This window comes from Cotesia glomerata, linkage group LG10, assembly GCF_020080835.1.
Source record: "Cotesia glomerata isolate CgM1 linkage group LG10, MPM_Cglom_v2.3, whole genome shotgun sequence".
In the NCBI taxonomy this organism is placed as follows: Eukaryota; Metazoa; Arthropoda; class Insecta; order Hymenoptera; family Braconidae; genus Cotesia; species Cotesia glomerata.
In genome coordinates this window covers 8,734,789-8,757,052 of record NC_058167.1, presented here as the reverse complement: position 1 = coordinate 8,757,052, position 22,264 = coordinate 8,734,789, and the positions used below count along the sequence as shown (strand labels likewise).

At 26.1% G+C, this 22,264-nt stretch overlaps 5 protein-coding genes across 6 annotated transcripts; 3 read left to right on the top strand and 2 right to left on the bottom strand.

Annotated features, from left to right (window-relative positions):
• Positions 1-541: 541 nt before the first annotated feature.
• On the bottom strand, positions 542-2,915 carry LOC123272810 (endonuclease G, mitochondrial). The gene is made up of 4 exons (XM_044739802.1): positions 2,491-2,915; positions 2,061-2,254; positions 962-1,198; positions 542-844 (listed from the first exon to the last, which is right to left on the bottom strand). Exons 1-4 carry the CDS (start codon positions 2,728-2,730, stop codon positions 568-570), a joined length of 948 nt encoding a protein of 315 aa, XP_044595737.1. The 5' UTR covers positions 2,731-2,915; the 3' UTR covers positions 542-567.
• A 954-nt stretch (positions 2,916-3,869) lies between these two features.
• On the bottom strand, positions 3,870-7,410 carry LOC123272562 (cell cycle checkpoint control protein RAD9A). Its single transcript, XM_044739435.1, has 6 exons — positions 7,242-7,410; positions 6,924-7,126; positions 5,967-6,131; positions 5,753-5,909; positions 5,505-5,676; positions 3,870-4,635 (listed from the first exon to the last, which is right to left on the bottom strand). The coding sequence occupies exons 1-6, from the start codon at positions 7,273-7,275 to the stop codon at positions 3,966-3,968; spliced, it is 1,401 nt and encodes a 466-aa protein (XP_044595370.1). The 5' UTR covers positions 7,276-7,410; the 3' UTR covers positions 3,870-3,965.
• A 120-nt stretch (positions 7,411-7,530) lies between these two features.
• LOC123272564 (vacuolar protein sorting-associated protein 29) lies at positions 7,531-11,076 on the top strand. The gene is made up of 4 exons (XM_044739439.1): positions 7,531-7,669; positions 7,803-7,994; positions 8,849-9,084; positions 9,968-11,076. The coding sequence occupies exons 1-4, from the start codon at positions 7,667-7,669 to the stop codon at positions 10,083-10,085; spliced, it is 549 nt and encodes a 182-aa protein (XP_044595374.1). The 5' UTR covers positions 7,531-7,666; the 3' UTR covers positions 10,086-11,076.
• LOC123272563 (sarcoplasmic calcium-binding protein) lies at positions 10,981-17,112 on the top strand. 2 transcript variants are annotated; one of them, XM_044739436.1, is made up of 6 exons: positions 10,981-11,121; positions 12,841-12,963; positions 16,101-16,268; positions 16,388-16,528; positions 16,611-16,691; positions 16,781-17,112. In XM_044739436.1, exons 1-6 carry the CDS (start codon positions 11,002-11,004, stop codon positions 16,925-16,927), a joined length of 780 nt encoding a protein of 259 aa, XP_044595371.1. In that variant the 5' UTR covers positions 10,981-11,001; the 3' UTR covers positions 16,928-17,112. The 2 variants fall into 2 exon arrangements, with proteins under 2 accessions (XP_044595371.1, XP_044595372.1); XM_044739437.1 differs by having other exon boundaries at positions 16,611-16,690; positions 16,772-16,917.
• A 2,386-nt stretch (positions 17,113-19,498) lies between these two features.
• LOC123272403 (mediator of RNA polymerase II transcription subunit 18) lies at positions 19,499-21,268 on the top strand. The gene is made up of 2 exons (XM_044739146.1): positions 19,499-19,809; positions 20,693-21,268. The coding sequence occupies exons 1-2, from the start codon at positions 19,604-19,606 to the stop codon at positions 21,132-21,134; spliced, it is 648 nt and encodes a 215-aa protein (XP_044595081.1). The 5' UTR covers positions 19,499-19,603; the 3' UTR covers positions 21,135-21,268.
• The last annotated feature ends 996 nt before the right edge of the window (positions 21,269-22,264 follow it).

The following is a 22,264-nucleotide window of genomic DNA, read 5'->3' as shown; positions in this document are numbered from 1 at the left end:
GTTTTCATTGTAGAGTTTTATACTGAGTTTTTTAAAATAAAGATTTCTCCTGAGGAATTATAAAATGTAGAGAAATTCTCTATAGAGATGCTCCCCACCCAAAAAAGACATAATTATTAAAGACTGAAATGTAAATCTTGTCATTCAATAGAAAAAAAATTTTTTTTTTTTATATTGAACCAAGATGTAGAGTGTTTTAAGTTAATTCTTGAGAAAATTGATAAAGTATACGAGTATAAGGATATAAAAAAAATATATGTATAGTAATTATTAAATTTAGACTTAATTTAGTCAGCGTGGATAAATGGCTATTGTTAAATGTACAAATAATTAATTAATTAATTAATTAATGATAAAATACTTATTAAATTTTAACTATGTAGTGACTAGTTATTAACTAATATAATATATCTATATGTACATTATTTTACAATATATTAGTGTATTAAATGTATCAACTAAAATTATTTGATTATAAAAATCCAAATATAAAAAAAAATAATTTTACATATTTTTATTTACAAATTTACTATTTTATAATTTAATTATAAATTAAAAAATTGCACATTAAATTTTTTTCCCGTTGATTTTTGACAATCTATCCCGAGAAACTCTGTCGAAAAATAAAAGTCCTGCGGCACGCTCAACACTCTCAGGAGGTACTTGAAAGTTTTTTAGCGGCGTGTCGTCGTCAATTGCCGTATTAGGCATAACATAAACTTCCATTTCTAATTTAGAATCATTAGTTTCACCGACTATTACTTTAAAAAAGTGGGTCGGTACTGCTACGTGATTAGTACCTATTACCTCATACTTTATGTATTTTTTTCCATCGCCTTCTCGCCTGTAAAAAAAAAAAAAAAAAAAAAAAAAAAAAAAAAATAGTTGATTCAGAAAATTCAAAAATTGATCAATCAAAAAACTACTTTATAATTAATGACAAATTTAAAATTATAATTACTTTGGCAAGTAAAGAGGTCCAGTACAGACATACACGTCTCTGTAAGTCTTAGTTAATTGTCTAACATATTTTTCCAAACGATTCCATGAATTTCTATTGAAACCAGGTCCAACTTGAGGGGCCATATTTGACAGGAAGAAAGTTTGCTGGATGTTTTTTTGTGAATTTTTGTGATTTCCAGCAGCTGCCAAGTGTCCACGATCGTATCCACTTCCTTTATAATCAGCATTAGTTGACCTAATAAAAAATTTTAAAGCTGATCATACTATTTTTCTTTTTAATTTATAAAAATATTAATGACTGTTAAAAGTTTAACAACTGTAGTAAACATGCATACTTATATTCATTTCTATAGTCATCCGATTTAATGTGTTACTTATAAAAATACCAATAAGGATTATTGTATGACTGCATACTTGTAAGGAGTCAGTCTTTGTTGAGCTATTAAAGTGTTAGCACGTATATTTTCTCCTTATTAATAAATTGTATTTGAAACTATTTGCCAATTATTCACTCGTTTGTTTGTTGTATTACTCATATAAATAATCAACAATGACAATTTTTTTTTCTTTTAACAATAAATTATTTTAAATAATTGCATTTATAATTTTTTAGAGCTTCTAAAAATGAAATTTTTAATAGTATATTATTACTCACCTAGGGAAGTAAAGTAAGAAATGTCTCAGATCACATGCAATTGTTGGCCGAGGCGAAGCCGAGGTCAACAAACATGTGATCTGAGGCTTTCTTATTTACTTCCCGCGGAGTGTATACTATTTTTTTGCTCGACGAAGGCAGAAAGGGGCAACTTCGCTTAGCGCAGCGGGCCGAAAGTTGACGCTTTCTGCCCGTCGAGCAAAAAATAAATTTTTACTTTATATAATTTATTTTCTAAAAAGTATCAAATTTCTCTTAATTATAACACTTATTAATAGATACTTAATTTTATTTTTTTTTTTTGATAAACTGGGTCCAGAAAATTATAAAAAAAAATTAAGTTTATAATTTTTTAGAATTTCTAAAGAAGAAATTTTTCTTGCTATTATTTATTAGTTTAAAAAATTCTAAAAATGATTAGATGTCATAAATATTAAATTACCTGAAAAAAGGATGAATACTTTCATCAGCTTTAAATTCACAAGATGCTCGGTTGACATCATCACCACTTTTCAAATTATCTCTTGACAAATGTTCAAACACCCAGTGAGCTACACGGTTTCTTCTGTCATATGCCAGCACAAAATCATCAAATGATCTTATATTGTCTAAACTTGGAAATCCATACTTCATAATCTAAAAAATATTAATAATGAAAACAAATTTAACAGATATTTAGTAATTTTTAAAATTTTTTAACAAATAAATTATGGCAAAAAAAATGACACAAAAATTTTTAAAAATTATAAATGCAATTTTTTGCAAAAAATTTATTTGTTAAATAAAATAAAAAAATTAACAAGTGACTGTTAACATTAATGTCATTATTTATTATTATTAATGTCAGTAAATTATCAATAAATAAATATAACCTGTGAAACGCGTGACGTTGACACTTTGGAGCTGTCATTATCACTAGGTACCATCGGCACAGCAGCTGACACAGTAGCAAAAAAAGGTAATCCTGGCATTTGTTTAATTTTTAAATTTTTTTTACTACTGTCATTGTTTACATATTTATAATTACGTTCGTAATATGTACCCGCGTACCAACCGCCAATACCCGCACTGGCGAGGGCCGATAATTTTGTTATAAAACTTTTCGCTGACATAATGAATTTAATTTAAAAAAAAAACAAAACACTTTATATTAAACTTTTTACTTAAATAAAATGATTTAAAAAACTCAGTAAATATATATATTTATCTTCTTGAAGAAACCATGTGCTTATGTTGTTCTTATTGATGAAATACAGATAAGACTTGAGCTGACAACTCACTTAGCTGGTTAAAAAAATTATAAAAACATAAGCTCCCTCTTACGGGCAGGTAAGTACTACAAAATAATTAATTAAGTCAATAATGTCATATTGTGGGAATGACATTGGAAATTTTTTTATAATTTTATTGAAATGAAATTAATATGAAAAAATTTTTAAAAAATTCCACGTATGAAAATTAAAAAAAAAATTATTAGTGAAAATTTTTTGAAGCGTTTTTTTTATTGTAATTTATTTGTTGTAAAAATTTAAAAAATTGACAGCTGTCAGCTGACAGATTTTATATTAAATTGTAGAACTATACTTCACTTTTTATAAATTTATTAAATTTAAACAATGAAATAGATCAAATTAATTTAATTTTTGACAAGTATGTTAATGACACTAAAATGGAAAGACATCTGATAATTTTTAGAATTTTTTCAACAAATGATTTATGGCAAAAAAAAAATGTATTTAAAAAAATTTCATCTTTAGAAGCTCTAAATAATTATAACTGACTATTTTTATAAAAATAGATTTTATTATTTTATTATTAAATAATTTAATATCTGAAGATGATTAACTGATTTAAATTGAATTATGGTAGTGTGAAATGTTTACCTATAGTCTTCATAGGTGCACGAAAAACTTTATAAAATTATGATACATATACATTAATATTACAATAATTTTTTCGATCTAAGTAATTATAGAAAATATTTATTATTTTCAACTAATAAAGAAATAGTTATGTACATTTATAATTAAAGATGATGATAAAAATAGGAGACATCTAAAAATTTATTTTAGAAAATAAATAAAAATATCAAAGAAAAAGTCAAAAAATTTTTCTAAAACCTTTTTAGGTTTTAAACTCTGTATTTAATTTTATTATTGAAAAGTGACTTGTAGATGTCTACTAAATTTATATAACAATTTATGAGTATAAATATATTCTACATTAGACAATTTTTAAATTATAAATATCATTTATTCAAAAATAAAAAATTGTCCTGAGTGTACAACATTTATACTCACTATAAGAAAAAAAAAAAAAAAACTGGAACAAAAATAGGTACAACAAATTAATCAGACTCTTCATCAGAATCTTTAGCAAGCACCAAATCATGGCCTGGTAACGAGGTAGGATCAAAAGTAGCCTGAAGGCACTTCTTAAAAATCATCCTGGCCTTTTTGCTGGACCTAGGAGGCGGAGAACTCGGAACAATATCGTCTTGTTCCATAGGTTCACCATCAGAATAATTTCCGTCATCACCACTGGTTCTTCTTTTACCAGCTGGGGTAAAAATAGACGCGGAGGAAGCGCCACTGAGCGTTCCACCCGATGGCGTGGATCGTTCAGAAGGAGTTTCTGCAATAAGACTAGATCGTCTTCTCCCGGAGCCATCGCTGACAGGAACAGTTCGATCTGAGTCGTTGCTAGTGCGTGGAGACTCGACGGCCTTTTCAGCTATCGTTGGAACTTTCTTGCCCTTGGTCATCGGAGAGTTGTCAGTGTTGACCGACTGGATTATACTGCTACCAGCGATAGAGCTCACTTTAGATTTCTTCGCTGGCTTTTCTTTAGTCTTTGATGACTTAGTGCCTCTTTGCAAGGCGCCACGTTTCTTCACAGCTTGTCTCCGGTTGTGGATTGACGCATCCGCGAGTCCTGAGTTACCCAGGTCAGGGTTTATTGTTGATAATACTAGATTTGCTTCGAATGATATGTCTTTCAGTACGAAAACAACTGGTCTATAATTTAATTTTAAATAATTATTTTATTTTATTTAATAATTAAAAATTATGCAAAAATTAGCAGCCATTAAATTTTTTTTTTTTTAATAATTTAATGATAAACAAAAAAATTTTTTTTTTAAATTGCACTTAAAATTTTTTCAAATTTTCTGCATGTGAAATTTTATAAAAAAATTTTTACATGCTTTATATTAGCTTCACTTGTATGTATGTTTGTAGAGTTACTAATAGTAATCACGGAATTAATAGCAGATTGAAATAAATAATGTTTTAAAATAACTAAAAAACATGCTATTATAAATAAACCAAACTAAAAAATATAAAATAAATTTTAATAAATATTTTATTTTTTAAACAATACCCTGAACCCTATAGCAAAGCCATTAAGTGGGTTCCATTAGAAAAAAAAAAAAATAACAGTTCCATTGTGTTTAACAATAGTAATTATAAGTAATAGTAATAGTAATAAGTCCGTATTTAGTTTAACAAGTACATAAAGTACTCTGACTTATTGTCAGTCTCTATTTGATAGACATAGTTTCGATTTAAATATAAATTAATAATAATGTAAATAAGAAAAAAAAAGTATTTTATTGTAAAAAAAGCGTGGGGTGCATAGTGTCAATAATTATAAATATCTTAAAAAGCACCCCACGCTTTTTTTTTTTAAATAAAATACATTTTTTTTCCTATTTAGACTATTATTAATTTATATTTATTAAAATTTATTTTCTTTTTTTTAGTTTGGTTTTCTATATAAAGCGTGTTTTTTTTAACTATTATTTATTTTATAATAATTTCTTTGATAAAAAAAATTTTTAAATGTCTGCTAATTTTATTTTAATTATTTAAAAATATTTTTATACCTTCCAGCGACTTCAAATAATAAATGAAGCGGTCTTTCAACCAACTCAGCTATAGACATTATTGGACGAACTTCTTTCATACAAAATGTAACACAAGCATCTTGATCTATTTTATATGTATCAAATTCACCAACTGCTAATGCGAGTTGAGTACGTGTTAAATTTGATAAGTCTGTAATGATTTAATCAATTAATTACCTTTGAACTATTTTATTTACTTAAAAAATAAAAATTAATATAAATCTTACTAGAAGTGTCATTGACGTAATTCCTGAGTAATATTTTGTCTGATGAGACATCTAATGTTATTTCAGTCAAATTTTGCTGAAAATTTTGTACCGCGTCTGACAAAATTTTCGGCTGAACTATCAAATGATTTGGAACATTATCTTTATTGTACGAAGCCTGTAAATAATTTTATGATTAGTACTTAAAAAAATTGAAAGATTAATTTCTTATTACCTGTAAATTTTCACAATTTAAAATTGCTAAGAGAAATGTTTTTCGTACACTGTTTTTATAGTTAAGTACAATGATGAGTTTTGTTGCATTTTCTTGCAATTTAATGTGACAGGTCTCTACTAATTTGTCCATTAGATTAGGTGTTTTGAATGCGCTCATTGCTGCCTGGAAAAAATCAAATATTATAACAAAAAATAAATGAAAATTAATTTGTCAGATATTTGATAATTTTACAATTTTTTTTAATAAATAAATTATGAGAAAAAAACATGAAGAAAAAAAATTGACATGTAGAAATTTAAAAAAATTAAAAATGTAACTTCAGAAAATAATTTTTTGGAACAAATTTGTTTTTTAAATAAAATAAAAAAATGGTCAAATAATTGCTAAATTTATAAAAATTAAATTAGCAGATATTTAATAATTTTAAGAATTTTTGTAGCTAAAAATAAATTATGGAAAAAAAATCTATAGAAGAAAATTGACATGTAAAAATTTAAAAAAATTAAAAATGCAAATTTTAGAAAATAATTATAAAAATTAATTTCGCAGATGTTTAATAATTTTAAGAATTTTGGTGAAAAATAAATTATTGCAAAAAAAAATTAGGAAAAAAAATTGACATGTAGAAATTTTAAAAAATTAAAAATGCAATTTTTTGAAAATATTTTTTTGGAAAAAAATTTTTTTTTAAATAAAATAAAAAAATGGTAAAATAATTGCTAACTTTATAAAAATTAATTTAGCAGATATTTAATAATTTTTGTAGCAAATAAATTATGGAAAAGAAATTGATATGTAGAAATTCAAAAAAATTAAAAATGCAATTTTTTGAAATAAATTTGTTTGTTAAAAAAAATTAAAAAATGGTCAAGTGACGGCTAACTTTAATACCATGCTAACTTTATGTCATAACAAAAAAAGCAATGACAGCTGATTATTTATCAAGCAACTTACTCTCATAGAAACTTTGCATTTAGACGCATCATCTTCTTCCAAATTACCGAAATTGTAGTACGAAAAATATTGATCATTAAATGTAAAGTCACAGTACGCTGAATTAGTCATACTGACAGTGCGAAATGACAATGATCTCTCTTGAGGTAGTACATATAATTCTTCTCCTATTTTTCCAAGTGCGTGTATTGCTCTTGCCAATACTAGAAAAAAATTATTTTTTTCAATAAAATTTTACAAACACAAATTAAAATACTAGATAAATATTTTTCAGAGTGAAAAATAATAAAAATTAACCTAAAATAAAAAAAAACTTACTTTTCACATTGGCACCAGGTATCACACATTTCATTTTATATAAACACTTTTGAATTTCAAAAAAAATTTACTAAAATTAAACACCAATTATTAGCCAAATAAATAAACAAATAAACACATAAAATTATCTAAGTAGAAAACGTAAACATGTTGACATTTTTTCCCGCTCTGATGACTTGATCAGAATATCATTTCAGTTTAAAAAATTTTAAGCTGCCCTCTGTGTGCAAATATTTAAACTACAAAAGCATATTTTATTAGCTGCCGAAGATAATGACAGGACTGTTTGACAGTACCACCCCGTTCTAATCATATAACATATAACCCTTACAATTGTCATCTCGAAATTACTTGACAAATAATTACATATATAAATGCAGTAGTTTTTTTAAATTTACCAAGAAATTTTCAGTAAATAATTAATCATGGTGAGTAAATGATCAACTGTGTAATCGATTATTATTTAGATGGATAAATGTGAATATTGACAATTTAGTTGAATGTAACCTTGTTGTCACAAGTTTAATTATTGATCAATTGTTATTAATTATTTATTTTCAGCTTGTATTAGTACTTGGAGATTTGCACATTCCTCATAGATGCAGTAGTCTGCCGAGTAAATTTAAAAAACTCTTGGTACCTGGAAGGATCCAGCATATTTTGTGTACTGGCAATCTTTGCACTAAGGAGTCTTATGATTATTTAAAAACACTCGCCAGTGATGTTCATGTTGTTAGAGGTGATTTTGATGAGGTAAATCATTTACATTTTTTTTTTATTATTCAATGACATTAAAGTTAGCAGTCACTTGAACATTATTAAATTTTATTTAACAAACAAATTTATTCTGAAAAATTATTTTTAAAAAATTGCATTTTTAATTTTTAAAAATTTCTACAAGTCAATTTTTTTTCTCATTTTTTCTTACTATAATTTATTTGTTACATAAATTTATAAAATGATCAAATATCGGCTAAATTAATTTTCATTATTATTCATTATAAAATTATTTTTTAAAAGTGTAATTTTATGGTACTGAAAAAAATCAGACATTTGACATTTTTTAGACATTTTTTACAAGATACTAAATTTAAATGACATTAGAAATTTTTTTATAATTTTATTTCAATAAAATTATTGTAAAAAAATGGAGTGGAAATTTTTTAATACATTTTTTTAATAAAAATTAATTTAGCAGACATTTTATAATTTTAAAAATTTTTTTAATAAATAAATCATGTCAAAAAAAAAATAAGAAAAAAATTTGACATTTAGAAAATTAAAAAAATAAAAAATCCAATTTTTTAGAAATAATTTTTCGGAGCAAATTTATTTATTTAAAAAAAAATCAAAAAACTGTCAAGTGACTGCTAACTTTAACGTCATATTTTTTTTTATTGTAATTAATTTACTATAAAAATTAAAAATTGACAGTTGTTAGTTAACTTCAGCTTCAGTATCATATTTTTAACAACTAAAGTATTAAAAAAAAAAAAATATTTACTTTGAGAAATTAAAAAAATTATAAAAATTTTTAGAATTAATAGAAATTAATTTGCGGTATAAAAATTTGATAAATAATTCCAAAAATAATTTCCAACTTGCAGAATCTCAATTACCCAGAACAAAAAGTCGTGACAGTCGGGCAATTTCGAATCGGTCTATCTCACGGCCACCAAGTAGTACCCTGGGGCGACCCAGAGTCATTAGCGTTAATCCAGCGACAATTGGACGTCGATATTCTCATAAGCGGCCACACGCATAAATTTGAAGCTTATGAGCATGAAAATAAGTTTTACATAAACCCAGGATCTGCTACTGGCGCTTACAATCCTCTTGACACGTAAGTAATCAACTCTCTCTTTTATAACTTATTTTTTTATTTTTATTTATCAACCTCTGTACTTTTTACTGTCTCTAATAAGTTATACAATTTTTTCTCGTAATTTTATTAAATAAAAACCTATAAAAAAAATTATTTTTAAAAATCTATTTAAATTATTTATTAACTAACTTCCAGTAATAAAATATAATTTTTTTTCTATTTTAATTTAAATTACTGACATTTTATCAAAATTCCCAGATATTTAATAATTTTTTTTAAGAATAAATCATGAAAAAAAAATTTATTAAAATTCTACAAGTAAGATTTGTAAGAAATAATAAATGCAATTTCTTCAAATAATTTTCTAGAGGTAATTTACTTATTTATTTATTGAATTTAAATGCCAAGACATAAAGCCAAATAGCACGAAATAAATACATAAAATTTTATTTCAGTAAATCTTTGAGTAAATAAAAAATTTAGTACATTCAGAAAGAGTAGCATGGTTACAATTTTAAATATCTTAATATATATTTGTTAAATAAAATTTTTAAAATATTTTTTTTCTTTTTTTTTCAAAATCAAAAATATATATTTTTTTTTTCTGAACGAAATTTCTATTTGATTTGATTGATACATTTTTTTTTGCAAAATACATAAAAAATGAACAATTAAAAAAATTTATAAATTTTTTAGTAAATTGTGATATTCAACTTTTTTTTTTTTAAATTGTTCGTTTTTTTACGTACTTTTCAAAAATTATTCATTTTGTTAAGTACAGCTTTTACAGAAAAACTTTGATACTCTCCCATCCCATGTTACATTAAATCACATTAACATCATGTCCCTTATTTAAATAGAATTCTGCATATCGTTAAATCAAAAATATATTTAATTTCAGATCAGTCATTCCTTCATTCGTGCTAATGGACATTCAAAGTTCAACAGTGGTGACTTATGTTTACCAGTTGGTAGGCGACGAAGTTAAAGTCGAGAGAATCGAATACAAAAAAAGTTAAACCAACCACATTAATTGTTAATTAAATTTATACATAAAAATGAATTTAAATTTAAATTTAAATTTATACCAAGGGAAGCACTTATAATCCTAAAAATTAATTATTTTAATCACTTTATGAAAGATCTTGTAAATAACTTTAAGAAAAAAAAAATTATAAAATAAAAAATTAAAAATAACTATTTACTGAAAATAAAATTAAATATACGAACTATTAAATTGTAAACAGAAATATCCTTGATAAAAGTCCTTGATATTTGTTTACAATTTATTGTAAAACCGATTACGATAGTTGAACTTTTCTAGTACCAGTCTGTTGGATCGACTCGGTCGAATAAATTTTATTTCATTGATATGAGCGATACTTGCAACAAGTCACGTACGCGATAGAATGTACGTCAACCAGTTTGTTTACTGCAAATCAAAAATCATTAATGACGCCCGCTAATTTAATAATATAACTAATTATTTACAATTTAAAATTGATAATAATGACGTTTTTATTAATCTAATTTATTTAATTGTTTTTCCCAGACGGAGGTCAAGATCTAGAGACATCAATGCTTACAAGAGCCGGCAAAAAAATTATTAGTCTATTAATAGCTGGATGCAAGTTTAAATATTATCTGTAAAAAATCATAATTACTGTCCCCAGATATTTAAAATCGCAATTGCGACGCCAATGATACGATGGGCTTGGTGAAAATAAAAAAAAAAATAAACAATAACACAAAGAAGATAAAAGGGAGTACATTTAATATATTACATACGCATGCGTAGCAGATAAAGTGGGAGGACGCCGCGGGTTTAATAAAAAGGATACTGTCCGCGTATTTACGATTAGTTTTGTACACAATTTACTGCCGATCATTACCGATTTACTTTTGTAAATTTATAAAAATATAAATAAACAAATAATGGCTTCAGCATTTCTAAGACGCGGATTGCAATCCGTTATTTCAAAGAGTGTTAATATCGATAAGCGAGTTTTGCCAAAAACGATCGCTTTATTTGCCGATCTGAGACCTATTAAACAGGTAAATATTTTTTAGTTATTTATCTGTTTATCGGTATCAATGTTTAGACATATTTATTTTTAATATTATATTTATAGTTATTAAAATTATATTACCGATTGTGGTTTTATTAATTTAATGCAGTTTGTTTTTTACATTAATCATCAAAATATGACTGCAGATGAAAACATTGTAGTCAACGAAATTTAAGTTGAAAACATCAGGTTTAACTGCGCAAAATATTCTGGAGAAGGGTCGTCCCCTTTCTTTAGCCGGTCGCGTTGCTATAGACAGAAAAAAAAATTGGAAAAAAATAAAGAAGGCTCTAGAAGCTTTAACACACTGCTTACATATGCAGTTTTTATAATAATAATAATAATAATATTATTATTTTACTTACTTGATAGAGATAAAATTTGGATTTAATCCAAGGTGATCGACATCGGTACGAAAATCCTTCGATCGTAGGTTGTTTTCAGCGAATCTCATTTTTAAAATTTGAATTTTAAATTAAGAGCTCTGAAAAAGGTCGTGAGTCAAGCAAACTTTGTAAAAAATTCATTTGAATTAGTCCCTGATTAAGAAATCTAATTTGAAATTATTCAATCTATGCTAAGTGTATATTTATGTCAGTCAAAAAATATGACATTAAAGTTAACAGTCACTTGACAATTTTTTAATTTTATTTACCAAACAAATTTTTTCCGAAAAATTATTTTTAAAAAATTGCATTTTGTATTTTTTTAAATTTGTAAATGTCAATTTTTTTCTCATTTTTTTGCCATAATTTATTTGTTAAAAAAATTCTTAAAATTGTCAAATATCTTTTAAATTAATCTTAATCAAAAAAATGGTTTTTAATAACTTAAAATTAGATTTATTAATCAAGGGTGGATTGAATGTAAACAAAATATAAAATTATTTTAAAGATAAAATTTAATAAGTTGTATGTGAGTGGATTTGTTTCATAATCTCTATCGGGTTAATGCACTTAAGTGAACTCAATATGTAGAAAATTGTATTTACAAGTTGCAATACTACTCATGTTTTATAGAATAAAAAACTTGTTCATTTAATTGATTCTTATTCGGCATAAGAAGTTGAAAAATAACCAATTTTTTATACCCTGATTAAAAAAGTAATTAAAAAATTATTTAAAATAAATAAATTTGAATTACTTTTTAATACTTCTGAATATTTTAAATACTTTTAAATTTCTTCTTTTATGTAGATAATTAAGACTGTCAATTATTTAAAAAAAAATTTTTTTTTGAGATTATTGTTTTTTATAAAAAAATATTGTAATTTTTTGGTATCTTCAATAAATTTCTTCAGTCTCAATTTAAAATAATTTCTTCTTTATAAAAATTTATCGCAATTTTCCAGTACTGTACAATACATACAGTTTACTGAAACTTTCACTCCATTATAAAAAATTTAACATAAAATTCTGTAAAATATAAATAAAAATTTAAAAGTTTGATCGGAAAAAAATAAATAACAACTGACCGCTGATCAGATAAAACTTGCAATGCCATATTAGAACATTAAAACGTGTTGTAACATAAAACATATGTTTACCTGAGAGAAAAATCCTCTATAAAAAAACTTTCAAAACAATAGCTCGATTGTAATTATTATTAACGGATAATTATCATTATCATATATGCAGTTATGTTAATCGCCGTCTGGTGTATTAAACACTGAGTAATATTGTAATATTAATCTAAAATTTTTCAGCCATTTAGCTCGACGATGATAAGGCGAATGTCGAGCAAAAGAAATGTCCATCAATCCCGAGCTTCAGCATCTGTGGACGAGGAAAGCGACAGTGATAGTGACTCCGATGAAGAACGTGACCTAGTGAGTTTCGTATTCATTAAAACGATTGACAATACAACGATAAAAATAACTCGGATTTAATTTACCGTGATTTATAAATTGACTGATCGTTCTATCCGGCTTGCCATTTATTGAGCTCCAAAATATCAATTTAATTCTCAAGGGACAGTTTATACATTCAACCTCTTTACTCATTAAACTCATAGGTCATGTCAGGTCATAACTCTGCTGTCCCAATTGCTTGATAATTTTATCAAAGCAATTTTTAAGTTGTACCAGATAGATAAACGCTGCACTGAAATGCAAAAATACTTTCTATTAATTTTAATTGTTGTATAATTAAAGTTTAGCTGAAGAAATACTTGCTGCAATGCTTGTACATAGACTGCATAAGTTGTCTATGAAAGTATGGACCGGTCAACGACGTTAACGGTGCATTCTAAGTCGCTGTCCTTGAAACTGGATGCAAACACCGTTTGGTCCGTAATATTTTAGCGTCCTGTAATCTGCAATAAAATTCATTTCAGTTTCATTTAAATAAACTGACTCACTTAACTCTTTTATTTAAAACAAAAAGGAAACTGTATTGATATAGTTTAAAAGGTTATCGTCAATGATATCGAGAAGCTAGTGTTTATCAACCTTCACCCAAATATCATTTTTACTTAAAAAAATCGAGTATGGTAATTATTCGCGTTAGCATATTAATATATTAACTTATGAATAATTATTAGTTACTTTTATTATTACAAGCATTTGCTAATGATAAGTACGTGTTTAACTCTTTGATTACTCAAGATAATCATGCTTTGTCTATTAATAGAATAATATCGCTGATTCAGGAATTAATAATTGTAAAAAATAAGTAAATAAATTTTCAATTTTTTTATAAGAGAAAAAATTCTTTGTAGAAATTTTTTACGGTGTAATTTTGGAGTTTTATCTATTTAATACAAAATTAGGGGTAACACAGAAATATCTGTTTTGCAGATGCTCAAATAAAGGCATTGTTAGCATAACATTATTTGACATTTGATAATTTTTTTGACAATTTAATAAACAGTTTTAAAAAATTGCACGAACATTTTTTTTTAATTTCTTTAAGTCAAATTTTTTTATTTTAAATCATGAAATTTGACATTAAAATTAACATTTGACTATTTTTTACTCTTAATTAAAGAAATAAATTTTTTTCAAAGAATTATTTTAAAAAAATAGCATTTTTAATTTTTTAAAATTTCAATTTTTTTTCGCCATAATTTATTAAAAAAAAAAAATTGTCAAAATCTGGTAAATTAATTTTAATGAAATGTCATCTATATTATTAAGAGAATAAGCAAAATTTCGTGGCTAGTGTATTTATATGATAAAATGGGTTTTTATGGTTAAATTTGGTATCGTTAGAAAAGTCTTGACTCGAATTTGTGCCTTTTCAAGGTTTCATATTATTCTCACAAATAGTCAATTTATGATGATAAGTATTTAGGCTGCATTCGAAAATGCTCTATTTCTAGATATACATAATTAAGAACTGACCTTGTATCTCGTGAACTATTGAAATTTTTAAAGATATAAGCTCATCCCGATGTTACACTCATCAAGACCTTTCATTTAAGTACCCACATCAATTTTTCATATATTTTATATATTTATATATATAAATATATAAAAAATATATCGAAATGCATGTGGGTACTCAAATGAAAGCTCTTGATGAGTGTAACATCGGGATAAGCTTATATCTTAAAAAATGTCAATAATTAAGAAATCATCTTGTATCTTGTGAACTATTAAAATTTTTCAAGATATAAGCTTATCCCGATGTTACACTCATCAAGACCTTTCATTTGAGTACCCACATGCATTTTGATATATTTTTTATATATTTATATATACAAAAATATAAAATATATGAAAAATTGATGTGGGTACTCAAATGAAAGCTCTTGATGAGTGTAACATCGGGATAAGCTTGTATCTTAAAAAATGTCAATAATTAAGAAATCATCTTGTATCTTGTGAACTATTAAAATTTTTCAAGATATAAGCTTATCCCGATGTTACACTCATCAAGACCTTTCATTTGAGTACCCACATCAATTTTTTATATATTGATTATTTATTATATATCGACGGTACTTTGGTAAAACCTCGTATCTTCTGTGTATTTTAAATGAGAGATACGAGGTTTTACCAAAGTACCGACGATATATGAATATATGAAAAATATATCAAAATGCATGTGGGTACTCAAATGAAAGCTCTTAAATGAGTGTAACATCAGGATGAGCTTATAACTTTTAAAACGTCAATAGTTAAAAAAGTATAGTGCAATTTAACAAAAAGTTTGGAAAATCCAAAAGTGCACGCCTCATAACGCTCATTCATTTTTTAAGAAAAAATAAATTGTGTAACTGATAAAAAAAAGAAAATTATAATTAAGTAATTTCTTACAGAGTATTTTTTTTTTTTTTAATATCAGCGCCCTTTTTTCTTGTTATATGCGCACGCAGTCTAAAAAAATCTAGCTTTATCAAGTGGCGCCATAGTTTTCACGTGACAAATAAGAAAAATTTGTTTGTCTTTGTACGGTTATATCGTAATAAATTTTAATAAAAATTCAATTTAAAAAAAAAATACGTAAACTAGGCTACTGATATGAAATACGGACCCAGTTCATCGCATTCGTAAACTAACAAAAAAGGTCCGGTCTTGAAATATCAATTTGTTCGGGAGTAATCATTGATACATCCAAAATGGGGTGACATCCGGACGTCCACGTAAAATTTTTTTCAAAACGTTTTTTTTTTCAAAATAGCAACATGAAATGATTTTAGAAAGTAAAAGATGGTTTAATTTAAGTGTTTTCTCCGTGTACATCTACTTATATTATTGTATAAGTGTAATACGGTTGTGATAGAGACATTTAAAGATCACAAAATTACTTGACCTTGACGAGTCGAGTATAAAGCACAACCTCACGCGCTTCGCGCTATGAGGCGTGCAAAAGTCATTATTTAATAAAGCAAAATTTTATTTATTTATAATTCACAAGTCACGGCAGTCACATAGTGACTGCAAGGTTGCTCGTTATTATTTATATTGGCAAAGTAGCTACTTGATTGAGGCTTACTAAATAATTTATAAATTATACTTAGGGTCAGTCAGTCTTTTGGAGAAGAAAAATGAGAACATTACACAGTCACTTGGACGTTAATAAGGATGGAGTAATTAGCTACGAAGACTTTATGCTTCTAGCAGACAGATTCGCTGATATTGGACATCTTACTCCGGAGGCTAAAAAAGAATTCCAAAAAGTTTTAAGTGTAAGTATTTTAATGAATAAATAAAAACATCAAGTAAATAAATAAAGAAGAAAACCTTGAAATTGTTTGTATAAATAAAATGCGGGTTCCATTTGAATAAACGATTGGTTTGTTTGTAGGACATGTGGCAAGAACAATGGGGCGAAATAAGTCCCTACAATCTGGTGGGTGTGGAGCAGTACCTTGAAGAAATGCATCACGTGCTGAACGACACGTCGCTGAAAAGAAAATGCCACCATTTTCTGCCGTTCCTTTTCAAGGTACGTAAATATTATTTTTTTTATTCACAATGTTTCAGTTTGTTTGTTCAGCTACCTGATAATATTTATCGTCTGCTTGCAGGCGGTTGACAAAGATGGCGATGGAGAAATATCTGTAGAAGAGTACAAATTATTTTTCAAGTGTTTAGATATAGATAACGATGTAAGTGTTTGTTTTTTTTTTTTTTTTTTTTTTAAATCATTAATTTATTTATATCCCGGTTTCTTAATAATCAAGACGACTACTTACAGCACGCGGTGATCTCCTTCGCCCACATCGACCAGAATGAAGATGAAAAAATAACAGAGACAGAGTTTGTAAGACTGGGGCGAGAATTTTTCCTGACTGAAGATCATACTAAGCCCAGCAAACACTTCTGGGGTCCTTTAGTTGACTAGAAGTTGTTATAATAAGTTTTTAAGCGTATTGTGATAATATATATACTTACATACTGCCGAGTTGGTGTCATGCTCTATAATTGCACTGATCAATTCATAATCACCGTTGAAAATTATATTGTACTTTTTTCAATCTTAAATATCATTTTTCACTGCACTTATATATTTTAAGATTGCTAATACAATATATTAGTCAATAATCATTTAAAGTTGTAAAAATTTTATAAGTATTTGTATAATAAATATTTTAAAATTCCTTTTGTGGTTTTTTCATTACTGAGGTTAACTGACATTACATTTTTTTATAATTTTATAGCAAATAAATTATTATGAAAAAAATTGGACTTATAAAATTTATAAAAAAATTATTAGCGGAAAATTTATAATAATAAAGTTAGCCGACGTTTTTAATTTTTTGATTTTTATTTAACAATTAAATTAGAACAAAAAAATATTTTTTAAAAATTGCACCTACAGTTTTTCAATTTTTTTGTAAATCAAAATTTCTTTTTATTTTATTATTTTTTTAATAAAAAGAAATTTTTTTAATTTTTAAATTGCTAACTTAATTTTCATGGAAAATTTTTAAAACAATTTTTTTTTATTGTTATTGATTGTTATAAAAATTTAAAAAAAATGACAATTTTCAGCTAACTTCATCAATATTACGATTTCTTCTTTTATTGCACGCCTCATAGCGCGAAGCGCGTGAGGTTGTGCTTTATACTCGACTCGTCAAGGTCAAGCAATTTTGTGATCTTTAAATGTCTCTATCACAACCGTATTACACTTATACAATAATATAAGTAGATGTACACGGAGGAAACACTTAAATTAAACCATCTTTTACTTTCTAAAATCATTTCATGTTGCTATTTTGAAAAAAAAAACGTTTTGAAAAAAATTTTACGTGGACGTCCGGATGTCACCCCATTTTGGATGTACCAATGATTACTCCCGAACAAATTGATATTTCAAGACCGGACCTTTTTTATTAGTTTACGAATGCGATGAACTGGGTCCGTATTTCATATCAGTAGCCTAGTTTACGTATTTTTTTTTTAAATTGAATTTTTATTAAAATTTATTACGATACAATCGTACAAAGACAAACAAATTTTTCGCATTTGTCACGTGAAAACTATGGCGCCACTTGATGAAGCTAGATTTTTTTTTAGATTGCGTGCGCATATGACAAAAAAAAGGGCGCTGATATTTAAAAAAAAAAAATACTGTAAGAAATTACTTAATTATAATTTTTTTTTTTTTTTAATCAATTTCACAATTTTTAACTTCCCGCTACGAAAATCGAAGATTTTCAAAAATCGGGAAGTTATTGTTTTCACCCCGTTTTGCAAAAACCGAGTTTTCATCAGATCTCGACGTTTGAAGGTCACAGAAAGCTTCCCTGACTATCCCCGCGAGGTTGTCACGGTGTCTGTGTGTCTGTGTGTGTGTGTGTGTGTGTGTGTGTGTGTGTGTGTGTGTGTGTGTGTGTGTGTGTGTGTGTGTGTGTCTGTGTGTGTGTGTGTGTGTGTGTGTGTGTGTGTGAAAGTATGTGAACCGCGGTTGGTGCCATTCAATCGCGGTTGGTGCCATTCGAAAGGGTTTGACCAAACTTAGATTTTGAAAACTATTTGGACCGATTCAGATCAATAGATTTTGAGAAATCTTCAAAAAACTGAAAAAAAAATTTTTTTCAAATGTGGTTTTTTTGGAATAACTTTTAAACGGCTTGATGGTTCAATTCCAAAAACTAATCAGCTCTTAACCTCAAAAAACCACGTCGATCGCCACCAGTCCGGTCAAAATCGGTTGATTCGTTCGAGAGATATCGTGAACGAAAGAAAACCGAAAAAAGTGTTATTTCGGAATAACTCCAAAATTCCTAGCGCGATCAATTCAAAATTTAAGATTCTTTGTGAGGCTTGAAAAACTGCATTGAATGCTGCCAAACGCGTGAAAATCGGTTTATTCATTCGAAAGTTATTGCGGTTTAAAAATTAAAAAATAGTGTCATCAAATCCCTATCAGACTTTTGAGCTCGAAGAGCTCAAAAGCATAAAAAAGTAATCTTTTTGAGCTTAAAAAGCTTAAAATAAACCATAAATTGTAAATTTTAAGCTCGAAGAGCTCAAAAACGTCATTGGCGCAATTTTAAGCGCCTAAGTATGGAATTAGCGGGAAGTTGCAGGGATGGCCTTCAGGGTCAACCGTTTTTCTAATTTTTTTTTCTTAAAAAATGGATGAGCATTATGAGGCGTGCACTTTTGGATTTTCCAAACTTTTTAATAACAATAATTGATAGTCACTTTTATAAATAATCTAAAATAGATTTTTTATAATTTTATTTTTTAAATAATATGGATAAAAATTAATTTTATGATGAAAACACTTTTTTTATAAATTTCATACTTTTATTATCTAGCAGAGAGTAATTTTCTATATAAAATTTCTTATACTTGTCAGCTTATAATTTCGTCAACAAAAAATTGAATTATAGATGGCGCAAGTCCAAGTTTCTAATTCTCAAATTTGCAGAATCAACATAACAGTTTTCAAGCTTCCAAGGTTATGTTGTTATGTACCGTGTTATTATTTACAAGTCAAAAGTTTTTACTGTTATTATCATAAATGATTTTTTAAAAAACGGAAAATTCAATAATTATAAAAAAAATGGCCTCAGCAATTTCATCAGCTGTTGATAGTTTACATTCAGCAATACAATCAAATATTATTCCTAATCAAGAATATTTATTACAAGGATCTGTACTAGACACTGCAGTTGAGGTTCTACTCCATCGTCTCCGAGGGTTGTGCGACAACGTTGACAGCGGAACAGAATCTTTTCACGACCATGAGGCATGCTTTAGCATAAGAAGGTATTTAAAATATTAATAATGAGAATAAAGTTAGCTGACGTCTGACAAGTTTTAGAATTTTTTTATAATCAAAAATTTATTACAAGTAATTGAAAAAAAATTATGGAAATTAAATTAGCCGACATACAAAAATTTTTAGAATTGTTTTTTATTGAAAAAATGATTACAAAATAATGAAAAAAAATTTTCATTTGTAAAAAACTTGATAAACTGCAAATACAATTTTTTAAAAATATTTTTTAGTTCTAATTTAATATTAAAAAAAAATGAAAAACGTCGGCTATATTAGTTATAAAAAAATTCCCCACTTAGATAATTTTTAAAATATGTTTTTAATTCTAATTTAATTAATTAAAAAAATAAAAATAATTTATTTATTCTATTTTTTAAAACAAATCAATTACAATAAAAAAAAAATGGTTTAAAAATTTTTTTTAATTTTCACAAGTGGAATTTTTAAAAAATTCCTAATGTCAGTTATCTTCAATGTCTTGCAATTGAATTATTATGAAAAAAATTCCACAAATAAAAATAAAAAAAAAAAAAAAAACATGAGTTAAAATTTTTAAAAGAATTTTTTTTTATTATAAATATTAATAAAGTTAGCCGACATTTTTGATTTTGCTTAATTTATTAAATTAGAACTAAAAAATATTTTTAAAAAATTGCACTTATCGTTTTTGAAGTTTTTTACAAATGAAAAAAATTTCTTTGAATTTTTTTGTAATAATTTTTTTAATAAAAAAAATTATAAAAATTTTGAGCTGTCGGCTAACTTTATTTTCATTATTATAATTGATTGTTACGAAAATAAAAAAAAATTGACAGTTGTCAACTAACTTCAGTATCATATTAAAAATAATCAAAATAAACTATTTTTTAGCGGACCAACAGATCCTCCTGTGTCACTAAGAGTCAGGCGAGCAATTGACTACCCAGACATGCCGTTCCAGCTGAGATACATCGGACAACCTGAGCTGGGAGACAAATCGAGGGCCGCAGTTGTTCGCAGCAGCATTGACGTCGGTACGAGCAATACTGTGATCGAGTTTCTCACTGAAATGGGCTGCAGACTCGACTTCGAGTACATCATAAGAGGATACATGTTCAGGAAAGGAAGAATGAAGATCACCGTGTCAAAAATTTTTAAAATGCCTCAAGGAAAAGTCATGGACTCGATGGAGGCTATCTCTTCGAGTTACTTAGTTGAGTTGAGTGTTCTGGCGCCTCGTGGTCAGGATGCTATTGCTGAAGACATGCGGGTTTTTGCTGAACAACTGAAACCTCTGGTGCAGTTGGAAAAAATTGACTACAATAGGCTGTAATTTTTTTTTTGACAAATTTTCTTTGTTAACAAACGTAATAATTAAGTTCTAACCTGCCAACAACTTTTTTTTATAAGATTATTTTTTATAATAATTATAAGTTAATCTGGCTAATTTTTTAAAATTATTTTTGGATAATAAATTGATTTGTAATAATAAGTCTCAAAAAGTGTTTGTTTGCAAATTTCAGTATAATTTTTACGTTTATTTTATTTATTATTAAAGCTACTGAAGTTAACTGACATTAAAAATTTTTTTATAATTTTATAGCAATAAAATTATTATGAAATAAATTTATAAAAAAATTTCACATGTGAAAATTAAAAAAAATTATTATTTATTTATTGAATTGAAATGCCAAGGCTTAACGCCAAATAGCAAGAAATAAATACATAGAATTTTGTTTCACATAAGTAATAAAATTAAGATTAGAAGTATTAGCTTAAGTATAAGAATTTTGTATTATCCGTCAATAATATAATTAAAATTTGAAGTATAGCTTGAGTAAATAAAGAATTTAGTACATTCAGAAAGAGTAGCATGGTTACAATTTTAAATATCTTAATTTATAAATTTTTACACTTTACCAGTATTTATCAGTAATTTAAATAGAAATCTAGCTAATTTAAACATAAAAAAACCGAATAGCTTGGATTCATATGATTCTAAGCTAAGAGAATTTGGGATTTCAGCTGATTAAAATAAAGTTAGCCAACATCTAAAAATTTTTATGATTTTTTTATTAAAGAATTATTACAAAAAAATTAAAAAAAATTTTTTTCATTTGTTAAAAACTTCAAAAACTATAAGGGCAATTTTTTAAAAATATTTTTTAGTTATAAATTAATAAATTAAGCGAAATAAAAAAATAAAAAATGTCGGTTAACTTTATTATTATTTTCAGGTGGCAAATCTTGTCAGAACCTAATAGCCGAAACAACAAACGAATGTTCATAAATAGTACTAGAAAATTTAGGAATTTTTAACATGACATTAGTGGAAATTAAAAATAAAAATTTTTTTTATTATAATTATTTTGTAAAAAAGTTGACAGCTCTCAGCTGACTTCAATATTATTATTATTATTATTATTATTAATTGAGGATATTTTAATTTTTATGTAAATTCAA